This window comes from Vanacampus margaritifer, chromosome 16 (genome assembly GCF_051991255.1).
Source record: "Vanacampus margaritifer isolate UIUO_Vmar chromosome 16, RoL_Vmar_1.0, whole genome shotgun sequence".
Taxonomy (NCBI): Eukaryota; Metazoa; Chordata; class Actinopteri; order Syngnathiformes; family Syngnathidae; genus Vanacampus; species Vanacampus margaritifer.
The window spans coordinates 8,634,948-8,647,807 of NC_135447.1; the positions used below are offsets into that span (position 1 = coordinate 8,634,948).

General features: G+C 37.7%; 1 protein-coding gene across 3 annotated transcripts; it reads left to right on the top strand.

The window, feature by feature from the left end:
* Window positions 1–3,176: 3,176 nt before the first annotated feature.
* chrne (cholinergic receptor, nicotinic, epsilon) lies at window positions 3,177–12,428 on the top strand. 3 transcript variants are annotated; one of them, XM_077546350.1, is made up of 13 exons: window positions 3,177–3,441; window positions 4,014–4,110; window positions 7,685–7,818; window positions 8,007–8,051; window positions 8,142–8,251; window positions 8,338–8,493; window positions 8,578–8,678; window positions 8,783–8,983; window positions 9,804–9,918; window positions 10,043–10,157; window positions 11,089–11,296; window positions 11,378–11,511; window positions 11,617–12,428. In XM_077546350.1, exons 2-13 carry the CDS (start codon window positions 4,041–4,043, stop codon window positions 11,782–11,784), a joined length of 1,557 nt encoding a protein of 518 aa, XP_077402476.1. In that variant the 5' UTR covers window positions 3,177–3,441; window positions 4,014–4,040; the 3' UTR covers window positions 11,785–12,428. The 3 variants fall into 3 exon arrangements, with proteins under 3 accessions (XP_077402476.1, XP_077402477.1, XP_077402478.1); XM_077546351.1 differs by having other exon boundaries at window positions 11,381–11,511; XM_077546352.1 differs by having other exon boundaries at window positions 8,431–8,493.
* Window positions 12,429–12,860: the final 432 nt, after the last annotated feature.

Sequence of the window (12,860 nt, forward strand, 5' to 3'; positions counted from 1 at the left end):
TTCAAAACATTTAACCACAGTGTGGCAGAAGTCGCTCTTTGGAGTGGTTAAGATTGAGTTTCTGTATAATTATTTATGATGGACACCAAAAGTTGAAACAATAGAAGATTTGCTGTTGCTCTCCCCCTGTGCATGTAAGAATCGACACCCTTCCAGGAAGGCTTGGCACATGATGTTCAAGTGTATCTGTGGGAATTTATGTCAGAACAGCATGTGTGAGGTCAAAGGTGACTGATGTTTGAGGTGAGGTAGAGAATGGGTAGTTTTCGTTCTTACCAAAGGTGCTTGAAGTAAATGCTTCCAGTTTGCATCCAATACTTCCAAGTTCTGACTTCAGTCCAGCTGGAAAAGAAATAAGATGTAGAACTGCCCAAAAAAATATCTTGGGAAACACTAGAAGATTGAGTGAAAATCCAAATCTGCTTGCTTTTTAAAATGTGGCTGGATCTGAAACAATAAATCCCAAAATCGAATTTATAAATTCAGTTGAGTTAGCCAGTGAATTTCAAATCTATGTTATGTCAGAAGTGACCCAGATCCTGTGGAATGTGGAATATTGACAATCTGCTGGGAAGGCGGCGTGAAAGGTACTAATAGCAACAGCAAAATAAGCTGTTTAACATAATCCACTTTCACAAAATATGAGAACCCGGCAAATTTGCGAAACCACTCAATTTGCATTGGTACCTTACACGCTGGACAGGAAGCTGGGAAAAAGAGGATGGGCAGTGTGAAAGGGGCTATTTAGCTGCCTCACAAAAAAAGGTCACAATAATATGTTATATGTGTCTGCATTAGTCTAAACGTGGCATTCTGATTAATATTGCGTATGTGGAATATGACTAAAGCAGCAAAATCCGCCCATTTTTATCTATCACATGGGGTGGCCATTTTGCCACTGCTGTCAGCTGAAAATGACATCACAGTTGCTCAGGGCTCATGATGAATTCAAGGAAAGTGGGAAGTCTGACTTTTGCCACTTCAAACCAGGAAGCCAATGTGACGTCACACTACAATGGCGACCCCTAAGGAAACACATACCGTGAATGGTAAAACACAATTATTAAATTAAATTAAAACTAGATAGCTTTCTACATTTATAAACATTCTACATAACTTCACGTAACACAACGGTATGCATGAAAATATATGGTGAATTACTCAAATGTAAGGAATGCTTAAGATAAATACATAAATGAAGCAAAATTGCGTGAAGGCAAGTTTGCTGAAGGTCAAAATGTGTTTTGAGTACCAAAATAAAAAACTATTTATCACTATCCACCATTTTGGTTGTTTACTTTCGCCTCAAACGTTTTCAGGTCGGAATGGGAAAAGTCAACGGGATAATTCCGACTTCCGACCTTCCTCGAATGCAGCATCAGGTAACGACCAATCACAGCTCACCTGCTTTCTGTTTTTGGTCATGTGACATTCACAAGCTAAGCCGTGACTGGTCGTTGACTGAAGCAAGTGGCAAAATGGCCGCCCCATAATATAGATTAAAATGGTGGATCTTCCTATTTTGGTCATATTCGACAAAAGCCATAATAATCAGAATACCATGTTTAGACTACTGGTGCTGCATAGAACATATTATTGTAAAGAAATGTCCAAATATTTATGTTTTGACTGTTGAGTTGGTCCTACAGTCTACCACATGTAGTACACTTTGCCAAAATTGGATTGGCAGCCTCAAGAAAACAAATTCACCCCTCTCATTATGCTTGACCTGTCATCCCTGAATAAATATTGTTTAGTTGCAGCCTGCTCTTTCTTCTCTCTCTCTGTTACAGTGAGACATGTAATCTGCCTTGTGGAAGCTCCAGTTACCTTAAGGAAGCTCATCTCTGTTGACTAACTGTATATTTAGAAGTACATCACATACTGTGCAACTCACATGGCGCATTCCAAAAATCAGTCTCTTGCCCTTGTCACTACCGAGTGACACGACTTATATTACTCACAGCCCTAATTATAAAAGCAAGTGTAGTCGACGGAATTGAATGTGCAAATACTTTGAGTTTTGAAGTTCTGCCATTTCTGTTGAATTGTTGTTAGTAATGAAAAAGTAACTATCTAGATGTAGATCTACAGATCCCGCTTTGATGAGGATTGTCTGCCTCCAGCCCTCGAACCCCTCCACTTTGTGGTCTGTAGACACTGTCTCACTACTGTAGCCTGGTCGTGAGGCTCTTGAGTGTATATTAATACATTGGATACATAGCAGGGAGATGAGCAGACGTGCACAACCCTGTCACCTATTCACCTTCCTGCAACACACAGCTGCATGTGTCGCACACCCATTCCATCTCAAATACTGACTGACTCCAAACGGTGGTTCGAGACCCCAAAGTGATCTTTGGGAAAATTGCATTCACTCACTCACAGAGTCGTCGCATGCTCTGACATACAGGCCTCTGAATGTGTGAAGTCAACACTGCATTCATCCGTATCAATTTTCATCAAACTCAGAGATGGTTAATTTTGGGAATATCTCACATAGCTAAATAAAGTATAGCCAACATGGCTTAAAATGATGCAGTGTAGTTTGTGAACAGTTGTTAAATTGTTAACCAAAAATGAGTTGCATTATCGGTGAAATGGCAGGCTTTTAAAATAAAACTCATGATTCTTAATAACTTTTACTTGGGATGGGTGAGGACTGATACCAGGTATCGGTATCGGGCCGATACCCAGCCTTATTTTAAGGTATCGTGCACTTGCATCGGCCTTAATCAGGAACTAAAAATTAGGATAATTGAAAATTGCCATTTCAAGTAAAATGCTATACAGTGGTACCTCAGAGTTTGAACATAAATTGTTCCAGCGAAGTGTTCAAAGTCCGAATTGTTCAACCTCCGAAACCTTTTTTCCCATAGGAAATAATGTAAATGCAATTAATCCGTTCCCAATCTCCAAAACATAAAATTCCTATTTTAATTTCTATTTATGTATTTTACATTTACAGTACAATACAGTATTTAAACAATAAAAAATTACCTTACCTTTTTTCGTTGTGGTGTGATGGCATCGGTGGATGAAACATGCTATGTTAATGCTAGCTTTAGTTCAGTGATGAGTTTGTGTATTTTACATTGGGCATATTGTTAGACTACTAAACGGTCTTTGCGTGCGTTGTTCAACATCAGGCACGTTGTTGAACGGCTAATGTAGGTCCTCGTGCAAGTATTTACAGAAGTAGTCATGGTAGTTACAAGAGGGCGATAATCTCCTTCCAAATTCCACTGTGGTTCGTAGCACTGTACGTTTTTCTTTGCTAGCACCGACACTGTTGACTTTCTTTGGGCCCATGGCGAAGAAAATTGTCGTAGAAAAATAAAAATATTCACGATCTGACTCGAAATTAGCAGTGCATCGTCTCAACTACCACAACGTGAGCATTCGGTATTGCTCGGCTTCACTCGGCTCCTCGTTTTCAAGGTATGTTCGGCTTAGCTTGTTTTGCTTGGGTTTTTGAACTCCCAAAATGAGTTCAAACTCCGAGGCATTTTTTACTCCGATTTTTTGGTTAGAGTCCGATTTGTACGAGTTCCGAGACGTTCAAACTCCGAGCTGCAACTGTATTGAGTTATATAAAAAAAAATGATCTGGCTTTAGGGGGGATATTTTATGTATCAAAATGAATGGTATCGGTACGTGGTTTACAGTGACTACTCAAGAATTGCATACTTGTACTGATATTGCTCTGAAAAATTAGTGTTATCAAATAACCCTACATTTTTGCAATTTGCAATTTTGAGCTTTAGTATGTTGGCGTCACCCCACATAGTTGGTCTCTAATGATCATAATGATTATTATTGTGGGTGACTGGAGTGTGACTTGACATCCTGCTTTAGTGCACAGCTGCTGCGTAATCTGAGTCCACAGATAGCGACAGCCGGGGTGGGCACAGTCGAGGGGTTTGGTGCGGGGGATTTAGGGCTCTTCCTCCCCGTCTTTACTCTTCCTCTCACTCTCTCACCTTCCCGTCTCACTTTATGCTCCAATACAGATCACGACAGAGAGGAGGTTCTAGAGAATGATGGCAGCATGCAGTTGGAAGCATTTTTTTTGGATTGTGATTCTTCTCGGGACTGTTGTTTGGCAAGGTAAGTGTCACATTTGGCACACCGTCACGGGCCTTTCTGGCCACTTATTTATTGTTGAATAATCTTCCTTGACATGCAGTCAGTAGATCAGGTTTCAGACAGAACAGCAACTATATATCTCAGCACATCGGCTGTCACATAGATTACATTAGAGTAGATTGTGAAGCAAACGTGACTGTACTGCACATAGACTACTAAACCATAAATCCATTTTCTAAAGCGCTGACCTAAGGACAGACAACCCACTTGGGTTGGTTGCCAGTCACGGGAATTGTGAATGGGTGTTAAGTCGGGATTGCTCCCTCGCTGATTGCATGAAAGTCAAAATCAGGCCATGTGAATCACTAATAATGTACTGTATAAAAAAAAAGGGGGGTTTCACAACAAGAAAATAGGAGATGACAGAACGCATTGCCCCCCAACTAAAAGATGCAAATAAAAAAACAACTCAACATTTTTGGGGGAGCAAATAACTTTGTTGTGTAATTTCATAAAAAAAAACTATATTTGTATCCGTTTCTGTTTTGCAGAAATTAGCATTAGCATATCGCTAACTTTCATCATTATTCACAAACCTGTTGAAAACACTGGCAAAAAGAGCTTGTTGCAACATGGCCCTGGCTGATCTCTTATACTCTACTGCCACCTGCTAGTCATTTTTATGTAATAACTGCCATTGCTTTAAGCGACCTCTTCAGTTCAGAAGTGGTATCAAAGCCTTCTTTATGCTCAAGCATACCGAAAAAAAAACGTATAAATATGTTTTTGGGAGTGAAGGACAACATATTAAAAACTTATTTATACGTTTTTGGGTTTGAATGAGTTAAGTATTCATCTCGACCAAGATCCATTATTAATGACTCTGTGGTTGAATATCATTGGTGTGACATGATTTTTTTGTTTATGGATCGGAAAGGATTTGCAGTCGGCATTCCAACACCTAAGAGAAGAGGCTGGGAATGAGGCCAAGGAGAATGAACACTTCAAGATGACATACAGTAACTTCCTGTTTTGACACACCGATGACCCTAACATTGAGCTTGAGCTGAAGCAGATGTCAGTCATTTAGTTTCCGTACAGTTAGAGGAGCAGCTGCGCTTACAAACCTGGCATTAAATCAAACATGAAGCATAATTTTGTTAAGTGCTATATGAGGGACACCGATTTATAAAAAAAAAAAAAAGACCAAGTAACAAAATGTCTCTCAGCTGATACATACGCATTTGATAAATAATGTATTGCCATATTGTAACATACATTTCAGTCATCAGTTCTTGTGGCGATATAGCAAATTACCTGAGGTTGACATGAGGTCCTGTTTTGAGTGTGTCGTCTGTGGTGTAATCTGAGCTATGCATAGTGACAGCTGTGAGAGAAGAGGCAAGGGGTCAGAAATAACCTCCGCCTTTCTCCCCCTTTGGCGTGTCGTGAGACTTTTGTTTTTTGTGGAAGCGTTTCATTGTGAGTGAAGATGATGCTGGATAGAAGTTAAGAGGCTGCTTTCATTGCACTGTTTACTGGGAATAGTTCATTCTAGTTTAGTTTGTTTACCCGACATCAACATTTTGGAGCCTGTTTTTTTTTTAATGGAACCCATTATCATTTTCATAGAAACACAAACGTCAGCAGTCTCAAAATGAGGGCATGTACCCACATGTGTTCATGCACAATAATGTCACAACCAAAACGATAACTGAAATAATCTACTGCATGCACACATAACAACTTGAAAACGTTGAAAAGACAAAGTTGGCATGCATATTACAACATTTTCAGCTTTTTTTCCCATCCATCCACTTGCCTTGTCCTCATGAGCCTCTATCTACACACTTACAAATTAAAACCAGTTAAGACCATCGAGTCACACATTGTCACATGGGCTAAGCAGAGCCACCCTCCTGTGTGGGGGTGGCCAAGGCAGAATAATAGCAGGAACCATTTTGGACAGATTGGACCTTCTTTCACACACAAAGAAAAACGCTCCACGGTTGTGTCTCGATCCTTTTGCCATCCATTGAATAGTTCACCTGGGAACATGCCGTCTTCTGTTAGTATAATATCGTGAGCATTAAAGATAAAATGGCTGGTATAAATTCATCAGAATTTTCAGTTGGTGCCATGACCCGGATTATGACATTCACATCTTTGAATTATTTATAATCTTCTATTAACCTAACATGCATGTCAGCCCGAGCTGAGATTCAAACCCAGAACCTCTTGACTCGCTTTGGGTATGCATCTACGTGTGACACGTCTGTCAATCTGATTGTGCTTGAGTGAAGTAAGTTCATCAAAAGTTATAGTTCAATGGTGATATTTTGATATAGAAATAAAATCATAGTTCCTCTAGTGCTGTTTTGGAGTAATTAATGTGTTTCTCATTTTATCTGACATTCAATTATACAATTGTGTTCCACTGATTCTGCCTAGCAACAACTGGCTGTTGATCTTTATCTGACTTGATCTAAGAAATAAGTCATAAGTGATTTCTGTCATCAGAGGTATTCGAAACATTGAAATCCGAAATAAAATCTAAAAAAATGATGAAGGCTACAGTGTGCAAAAGAGCTGCTTCTTCACATATAAGTCAGTTTGCTGTGGCTTAAATGTGAGCCAGCAGCACCATCAAAACGATCCAAAAGACACTTGGAGACAGATGTTAATCATGGAGCTATTTCTCAACAGTTGTCAACAATAGTGGTAATATGTTACTGATGTTCTGGAAAAAAAAATCATACTTCAAATGTTCTAATAATAGGGAATGTTCCTGAATTTTCTTTACTTTCTCAGAGAGTATTATATGAATTTTAGATTTTTTTTTTATTTACGTGCGATTAATGACCGCCCCTTACTTGGAAAATCTGTACTGTGGGAATTCCAGTCGACACACACGCCCACATCAAAATTTAGGAGTAATATATTTAATAATAATGGATATATTTGTGGAGACTGGGGTCAAGTTGTAGTTTACAATTTTTTTTAAATGTGCACAATTTCATAAATTAATTAATGTTAAAGATTAGATAGCTCTTAATATGAAAAGAAAAATGCTCTGTCACCGTCTTACAAATCCAACTATGCCATCTAGTGGCAGAAAAATTACCCCAACACAAATCAATATCACACTCGTTTTTTTTTTTTTTACAAACAAAACATCTTTTTAATTGTAATTTAAAAAATATATATTATGAAAATGCTGTATCAATAACTAAAAGATGCAGCCATATTTCTATTACTTTAACATTGTTGTTCATTTTTATGTTAACAAGAGTATGAAAACTTATATAAAATATTTTATTGTAAATTTTATTGTACATTTTGAACAGATATAACATTTGTGATTAATCGTGAGTGAAGTCATGCGGTTAATTAAAAAAATAATAATTTCCTGACACCCCAAATGAATTTTAATAGCAGAATCCATTGACATTGTAGTTTAACATGGATAACTGCCACATTTTTGGATAGCTGGATGATAATGTAATCAAGCAACTCAATCAAGCAATTAGACAAAAAAAAACACCTTCTTATATATAATCTCATTTGTCACCCTTGTCTGTTTACTGCTTTGCAGCTGATTGTAATGAAGAGATGCAACTGATCGGAACCTTGTTCAAAGGCTATAACAAGAACATTCGTCCCGTGCTTCATCCTGAGGACAAATTGGAGGTTCAGATCAAGCTGACCCTCACCAACCTGATCTCTCTGGTGAGCGCGCTCTACTTTCTGTTGCAACAAAGCCCCGCTGCACATTAAAAATAGGATGGAGGGCTTATAGCATGTAGCAGAAAATATACTCAATGTGCGATAACATGAAAAAAGTCTTCTTCAGACAGAGGGTTTAACCACGCATACAGTGAATTATCCTGAATGTGTTTCTTCGCTTTGTTCGACAGAATGAAAAGGAAGAGACTCTTACAACCAACGTCTGGATTGAAATAGTGAGTTGAATATTTTCTGAGCTTCTCTTACATTCCACGGTAACTACTGTAGTTGTAATTGTCACATGAGATCTCAAATGTCCTCTACAGCAATGGGTTGATTATCGTCTTGCGTGGAATGCATCGCAATACTATGGCATTGAGGTCATTCGCATCCCCTGCAAAAATGTGTGGCTCCCTGATATTGTCCTTGAAAACAAGTGAGAAGAAACGGCTCAATTTCTCCTGCCAGTAACTTTTTCAATCTTGAAGTATTATTTCTGTTATTCATCCTCCATCCCTGCAGCATTGATGGAAAGTTTGATGTGGCTTACTACGCCAATGTATTGATTTCAAACGATGGTTCCATATATTGGCTTCCTCCTGCTATCTATCGCAGCACGTGTGCCATAGAAATCACCTACTTCCCTTTTGATTATCAAAACTGTACACTAGCATTCAGGTGAGATACAATTTAAAATTTTAAAACAAAATCCAGTGGCTGTAGAGCAAATTGTCCATGTCTTAATGTCATTTATGTTGTCAGATCACAGACATACAGTGCCAATGAAGTGGACCTCATTTTAGCTGCCGCAGATTCAGGCGAAAGAATTGAATGGGTGGACATCGACCCTGAGGCTTTCACTGGTAAAGGCTTACATTCTTTTGTTTTATCCAAGAAGCTATAGGACTGTAAAAATAATAATAATATATATATATATTGTTTGCGCATGATTGTTTTTACTTCTTAGAGAATGGCGAGTGGGCTATTGTCCATCGTCCAGCCAGGAAGATGATAAACTCACGTTACTCCCCTGATGACTTGGAGTATCAGGAGATCAGTTTCAACCTGGTCATCCAGAGAAAGCCCCTTTTCTACGTGATCAACATCATCTTGCCCTGCTCCCTCATCTCTTCACTGGTCGTTTTAGCTTACTTCCTACCCGCACAAGGTAAGCAAGGCCATCACTTATTTCTAAAGGCCACTTTTTCATCCATCTTTTTTTTTTTTCACAATATGGCAATTTTACAGAATTGTTAGGTCAAGTTTCATAAACATGAAATCACATTTGTACTGTATTCCAATTATTGTTAAATTAGTAATAAATGTCAGAATCAGACCTAAATATAGTTGTTTCATAGGCAATGTAATAACTTGGATTATACTGTAGGAATATTGATTAAACCGATGTTTAACCAAGAAAAGTAATCAAAAAGCCAGACACCGAGCTACTTTCGTTATAACACATGATAATTTCCAATGTACAGAAAGAATCACAATAGGCATAACTATTATTTTTGCTGGAATTGATAATTTTAGCAGCGAAAGCTGGCTCTGGAAAATGGAAAACACACTTTTAAAGTTAGCTAGAGCTTCTGAGATCAAGGGAACAGCACAATAAACTACATAAAGAAACATTAACTCCATCCACACTATGATTACTATGTAGAAAGAATAGTAGTGGGTTTAAGGCGGACCCTTGAGGAACTCCATAACTAATATATTTAGATATATTTATAGCAAATATGCTATTTATCCCAGTAGCTTAAGATACTGTTTACAGCTTACATAGCAGCTGTGTTTGTCATGATTTCTGAAACCCTATTGATGTGAATATAAAATATAATTTCTGACAAAAGAGTCCTTTAACTGTAAATAATGCTTGCAAGTCGTGTTTGGCTTTTTCCAGACACTTTTTAGGCATTGTACTTTACTTCTAAAACGTCTGTGCTTTGTTGTACATGTCATAATGCCTCATTTCTCCTGCACAGCTGGAGGACAAAAGCTCACGGTGTCCATCTCGGTCTTGCTGGCCCAAACTGTTTTTCTCTTTCTCATTGCCCAGAAGATCCCCGAGACATCACTTTCTGTCCCCCTCATTGGCAAGTGAGTCAGTGTGAGGCTGTGGGCTTCAAGTGATATTTAAAATGCAATATCATGCACAAACTTTTTGCTTGCTTGTGTGTGTTTGTGCACATTTTCACTGTCCTTCTGTGATGTCTCCTTTCAGGTACATCATTTTTGTGATGTGTGTCACCACGCTTATTGCTACCAATCAAATTGTGGTGTTGAACTTCTCCCTGCGCAGCCCCAGCACTCATACAATGTCCCATCAAATCAAGCATGTAAGTGCCGTTGTCATATCCACTGTGACCTAATGATCGGAGGTAGCAAAGTTTATGTAGTTAAATAGAAGTATAGTCCAAGACTTGATTCAACTCCTTTATTTAACAAAAGTCAAAAAGTACACACTCTTAAATGGACTTAAGTACAAAAGTAAAAATGATTTATTGTTTTTACTGTCAATTACCAATTATAAACTATATTATAAAACAAATAAAAAAATTATAAAAATTTAATTAAATTGCGAAATTAAAAATAGGGGGGTCAAAATTAGTGTATTAATTTTGAGTTAATTTAAAGTTCCTTTAATGCTAGTATATATATATTTTTTTATGCGTGATTAATGACCCTTACTTGAAAAGCCTGCACTGGGGGAATAACAGTCGCAGTAATACATTTAATTATAATATTTATATATTTGTGAAGGCTGGGGTTAAGTTGTATTTCACAATTTTAAAAATGTGCAGAATTTCACAAGTTACTTCATGTTAAAGATTAGATATAGCTCTTAATATATAAAGAAAAATTCACTGAGCTGTCACCAACGTCTTACAAATGCAATTATGCCATCTAGTGGCAGAAAAATGACTTCAACACAAATCAATATCACACTCGTTTTTTTAGAAATCAATACATTTACTCTTTTTAATTTTAACTCAGTTTTATGAATTATTATAAAATTACTGTATCAATGACTAAAAGATGCAGCCATATTTCTATTAGTTTAATATTTTTTCCACTGTTATGCTGTTATGTAAATTTGGGGAAAAAATTAAACAGATATAAAATTTGCAATTAATAAGTTAACAATTGAGGTAATGCAATTAATTACGATTTTAAAAAAATAATTGCCTGACACCCCTAATAATATAATTTTTTTTTACAAAACGCAAAAAAAAAATCCATATTTTATGCCCCTTCGTCCTCTTTCAGCTGTTTTTGGAAATGGTACCCCGCTTCCTTGGCATGTCGCCTCTTCTGGACGACAACGAGGTGACATCAGAGGTGAATGGCGTGAGAGATCGGAGGCGTGAATCCTTTGGCCTCATGCAGAGAGCCGAGGAGTATGTGCTCAAACAACCTCGCAGTGAGATGATGTTTGACAAACAAAAAGAGAAGCATGGGCTGATGCAACCGAATGGTGAGACATCTGCGGATTCCAACTGACCATCTGACTAGAATGTTATGAAATTTTGTCTAAAATGTATATGCTCCCTTCTAGTAGATGGCATTGATGCCAATACGACAGCCAATCTGTACAAGAGTTTAGCTCAAGCTGCACCTGAGATAAAGCAATGCGTGGATGCCTGCAATTTCATCGCCGAGACCACAAAACAACAAAATAACATTGGCTCAGTAAGTGTTACTTTCACATAATCAGCACATGAGTGTGTCTAGACGTCTGACTTGTCTTTCCATTTACAGTACTTTAAATGATTCTTATTTTGATTCCAAATAAAGGAAATTGAAAGCTGGGTACTGATTGGGAAGATGATCGACAAGGTGTGTTTCTGGGCCGCCATTCTCCTCTTCATCATCGGCACGGTGGGGATCTTCCTGACAGGACACTTCAACAGGGCGCCCGAATGGCCATTTCCTGGAGAGAACAACAAATATGCCCCAAAATGAAAAACAAAACAAAAAAAAGAGAGCAAATTCAAATCTCCTGAGCCTGAGACTTCCCCAAGGTTCAAAGTAACTTCACGCTGTGTGTGAGAATGATCGTAGTGGTCTCCGCGTGGCGTGAATCGACTGCATCGAAGATGCAACATCACATCTCATCACGGCCCAGCACAGCCCCTGAGATTCCAGGCTGACTTGCAACCTTGATCTTCATCTTGGTGTTAGTTATTTAGACATACACTTAATTAGATGGGTCAGGTCTCTTCTAAATCTTTTAAATCATTGTCAAATCATGCAAGTTTTAGTTGTACATTTATATTCTGTATGAGATGAAAAGTACTTACTGAAGAAAGGGCTACTTTTTTGTTTTTTTTCCCCCTAGACTGCGTCATAATGTTGCCCTGTTTGTGTGGGCCTTTAGTGACTCTACGCATTGCCACCATGTATGATAAAGACTGATTGAGTTTTCTTTGCAGGACTATGTCTTATTTGAAGAACATGAGTGTGGAACTTGAGCCAGACAATTTATCAAAGCCTTATTGTTCTTATGATTACTTATTTATCAGAATGCCTTGTAGGAGGTAGACAGCTGGGAGAGCTGATGTCTTGATTTCATTGTGACATATTTTCTAAATAAATAATTGAATATATGCATTATGACTGGCTGGAATACAATTTTAACACATGCATGATTATCAAGTGGAAAATATGATTTAGAATAGATTTGTTAGTACAAAACCGGCACTATTCCAATGAAGTTGAAATGTTGTATTAAACGTAAATAAAAACAGAACACAGTGGTTTGCAAATCATTTTCAACCTATATTATAAGGATTTGCAAATCATTGTATTCTGATTTTATTTACATTTATACAGCGTCCCAGTTTCATTGGGAATAGTTTGTACTAGTGGTTTCTCACCCAATCTAATCCCTGAAAATATAACCCACATTTCATGAGATTACACAATATGTAAATTATAAAACCGTAATAATTTTCAGACCTAGCAATCGAATTAGCATGTTTATTATTTTGGTTGCAGTGTTGTTGAACTGCACTAATTCACACTGTGACATTCTTATT